Below are 3,615 nucleotides of genomic sequence, written 5' to 3' on the forward strand. Positions count from 1 at the left end.
CAAGCAGCGCTGGTTCCTTGAAGTGAATGATGGGGTGGGTCCCCTTTGGCTCGTGGCATGAAGAGACGCCCCTATGGAGGGTGTGGAGCGGGTGGAATTGAAGAAGCCAACAGGAATGGACTTCTGTCGAGAGTTGATGGAGAATTGCAGCCCCAATAGCCAAGTGGAGGGGGTGAAGGGGACAGGACCATGCCCTGGCCACCTCCCTGCCACCCAGCCAGAGTACGTGACACCAACCTTGCGGGAAAAGCCACAGAGACCCCTTTTAAGGAACTGCCCCGGAGCCTTAAGCAATGCACATGTCATGAAGATGGACTGGAATCGGATGAAACGGAGACATTTCACAACTGGCGGAGTGGCGCAGGCGGACGGCCGGGCTATAAAAGATGCTGCGCTTGGGACTGGCCCCGCTCCAGCCCGAGGGGATCTCGCTACGCCATCAAGATGAGCAAGGCAAGTCCAATGGTGGCTCGGGAATTTAAGGTCTCTGTACTCTTTTCCAGATGCTGGTTGGACCATCGGAGGTGCAAGGACCCTCAGGGAGCCTCTCCTCGCAGCGTGAGCTGCCATCAGTCACTAGCAGAGGAAAACCATCTCCACCTGGGCTCATCTGAGCACAGCCCACAAGGAGAGATGTCTTCTCCTGGAAGAGGCTCCCCACAGCACAGTCCAGCCACCATCTGTTGTGGCTCCAGACATTATTCAGTGTAATTGTTTCTCTTCCAGACCCAGGAACATCTCTCCGAGCTGGAGAAGGCCATGGATATCATCATTGATGTCTTCCACCAGTACTCGAGACGGGAGGGGGACCTAGACACCCTGACCAAGAAGGAGCTGAAGCTCCTGATTGAGAAGCAGCTTGCGAACTACCTGAAGGTGAGTGGAGTTTCTCGTGACCCACATGGGGGGGGCAGCCGGGCTGGACCCCATTGCCTGAATACCCCCAGGGACTGGATTCCCTCTCTTCCCACTCTGCTCTCCTGCCCCCACACCTCCTGCCCAGGCCCTCCCTGTCCAACCGCCACTTTCCAAACGCGCTCCATAAACAGGAAGGATACCCGCCCAGGTCTGGATGAACCTGCAGCCAGATATTTAACCCCATCACCTTATCTGCAAAAAAAAAAATCAGGATCATATTGCCCAAGAGCTCCTCTGCCATCTAGGAGCAATGATGTGAGAAATATCACCCAAAAAGCCCATTTTTTTGGTAACTCATTTTGCTAAAGCAGAAGGTCAAGTGTTTTTAATCGGGCGCGCTAAAGGAGGGGTTCGTGGCTGACATAACGCTGCTGCCTGCACCAGTCTCCGCGTTGCACGGCGTCCTCGCAGTGATGCTAGCCTGTTGCTCTGGTTGCTTCATCACCACGGGTGAATCATCGCTACACCCAAAGCAACGGGTGATGGAGCCACACACAGCACCAGGCTACTGGGGACCTGGTACCCGTGAGGGTCCCAGCAAGGCCCCGGGGGAGGCTTGAGCTGCGAGTGACAGGACTTTGCCCTCACCACGTCCCTTTGCAGCACGTGAAAAACAAGGCCACCATTGATGAAATCATGAAGGACCTCGATATCAACAAGGACGCGCAGATCAGCTTCTGCGAGGTGATGCTGCTCATCACCCGTGTGACCATTGCCACCCACGAACACCTCCACGACGTTGAGGACCAGCAGCAGCAACACCAGCACAAGCACCAGCACCAACACCACCACTGAGATGGGCCGTGGTCCCCGGCAGAAAGCACCCAAGCAGTGCTTGCAGCCCCCGGTTTTCTCCCCTCCACCCCTCTCTGCCCACCTCCCTCCTTCCCTTCCTTCAAGTTTGATGGTTTTGCTGCCAAATAAAGTTTTGCCCTGAGGCTGCCAAAGCTATTCTCTGTGTCTGCGTGGGTCTTCCTCGAGGCAAGTCCTGCACCTTGCTCTCTCCCAGCATGGCTTTAAACAGGACAAATCCGCATTGGAGACAGGCTGCAGGTCCACGGGGGCGAGGCGGGTGCCTGGGGAGAGCAGGGTCATCGCAGCGGGTGCTCACAACACTTTACATTATAATGTGCTCCAGAGGTCAGGGAAAGCAGTATGATTTGACAGGTCTTTGCCATTTCCAACTAGACAAAAAGCCCTTTTTGGCCTGAAAACACTCTGCACGTCTCCTAGGACTGAGCTGTGGTGGTAGGCGAGAGCCAGGAGGAAGGAAGGGGATGAACGAGCACCCTTTCCTGGAGGAGCACCCTTTTTAAGGCACTTGTGCTCTGCGGGGCCCTGGCACGGGGCTGGAAGGGAGCTGGGGAGCAGATGCATTCAGTTTTAGTGCTACAGCCCGCAGCAAGGACCAGCTGCTGGGTTTTGTAGGGACAAGAACTGAGAACAACCCCAGCTCCTCACTCGGAGGGTCCCGAGGTTGCACCGAGGAGCTTTCCAGAGTGGGTGGGTGGAAATGCCTACGACGCTGCTGGGCAACCTCCCCCCGTGCACGCTTAGAGCCTGGCTACTGATTTGCAAATGCCTTTTGCGGGGGGAAAAGGAACAGATGTGATTTCCCAAGGGTGAGTCAAAGCCCTGAAATCACCCTGCTCGGTGAAGGAACCTGCCGCAAGCTTCCCCAAACCAGCAGCGCTGAAGCAAGCCCCCCTGGTTAACACAAGACTGCAACGAGTTTGCTTCACTGCTGCTGGCCAGGTTGCTTCAGCTTCCTTTGGAGTCAATTTTGACATCTGAAGCGCTCATTTTCTATACCATCTGACAAGGTAAAGTCTGCTGCGGGGACCAGAGTCTATCCAGCTCTGCCTGAGCCCGCACGGGGTGGCAGGTGCCCTCTGGAGTCAGATCCTGCGGTGGACACTCAATCCTGCACCCCAGCATGGGTCATGCACCCAATCCCACAGCTCTTCAGGGTCTCTGGAGCAGGTAGGACCCCCACACCCAGGAGAGAGAGTGGAGCTGGTTCATCCCCATCACCTCCAAGAACTGAGCCATCCTCAGGGCCGGCCCGTAAGGGGATGCCCAGCTTTTGGGACGAGGGCAGGTTCGGGTCCCACGTGCAGCCGATCAGCCTTTCAGGAGCTTCGCATCCTGCCTGGCCGTCAGCCCTTCTCTCTGCTGCAGCAGAGGCGTCTCCCTGTGCAGGGGCCAAGCACACAAATCTGGGTGCTGGGGGCACCCACAAACCATCCTGGGACCTTCCCCTCGGGATCCAGGCAGGAACCAGCCTCGAAGCTCGCAGTGCTGACGCAACAGGATATTTGCCAACACAGCAGGACTTTACCCTGAAACCCGGGGTGCGGGACTCCTGTTTTGTCACCCGCCAGGGCTGTTGGACCATCACGCCGCAAGTGGTGAAGAATGAGCCACCGCACGCCCTGAGCGTAGCAGGACCAGGACACCGATGCAGGGCCAAGAGCAAGCAGAGGCGGTCGCCGGGTCCCCCCTTAATAGCAGAGCAGCCCCATGCCCTGGGCTTTCACCCCAACAGAGCTCAAGGCTCCCAGGCAGAGGGGACACCAAAGCAACGCGCGGAAGAAGGCGTTGGGTACACCCCAACCGCGCCGTGCCCCACGCGGCAGAGGGATGCTCGGTCAGGCTGGTGGGCTCTGCTGCCCGTGGCCACGCTGTTTGGGGACG

The 3,615-nt window shown here is 57.6% G+C and overlaps 1 protein-coding gene across 1 annotated transcript; it reads left to right on the top strand.

Annotated features, from left to right (window-relative positions):
• The first annotated feature begins 444 nt into the window (after window positions 1-444).
• Window positions 445-1,713, top strand: LOC104621381 (protein MRP-126-like). Its single transcript, XM_010287849.1, has 3 exons — window positions 445-465; window positions 727-876; window positions 1,522-1,713. Exons 1-3 carry the CDS (start codon window positions 445-447, stop codon window positions 1,711-1,713), a joined length of 363 nt encoding a protein of 120 aa, XP_010286151.1.
• The last annotated feature ends 1,902 nt before the right edge of the window (window positions 1,714-3,615 follow it).

This window comes from Phaethon lepturus, unplaced genomic scaffold (assembly GCF_000687285.1).
Source record: "Phaethon lepturus isolate BGI_N335 unplaced genomic scaffold, ASM68728v1 scaffold34775, whole genome shotgun sequence".
In the NCBI taxonomy this organism is placed as follows: domain Eukaryota; kingdom Metazoa; phylum Chordata; class Aves; order Phaethontiformes; family Phaethontidae; genus Phaethon; species Phaethon lepturus.

Coding starts and splice junctions, on each gene's coding strand:
- LOC104621381 (XM_010287849.1), top strand. CDS start 445: ATGAGCAAGGCAAGTCCAATG. Junction 466..726: donor TGAGCAAGGCAAGTCCAATG/GTGGCTCGGGAA, acceptor TTTCTCTTCCAG/ACCCAGGAACATCTCTCCGA. Junction 877..1,521: donor AGCTTGCGAACTACCTGAAG/GTGAGTGGAGTT, acceptor GTCCCTTTGCAG/CACGTGAAAAACAAGGCCAC.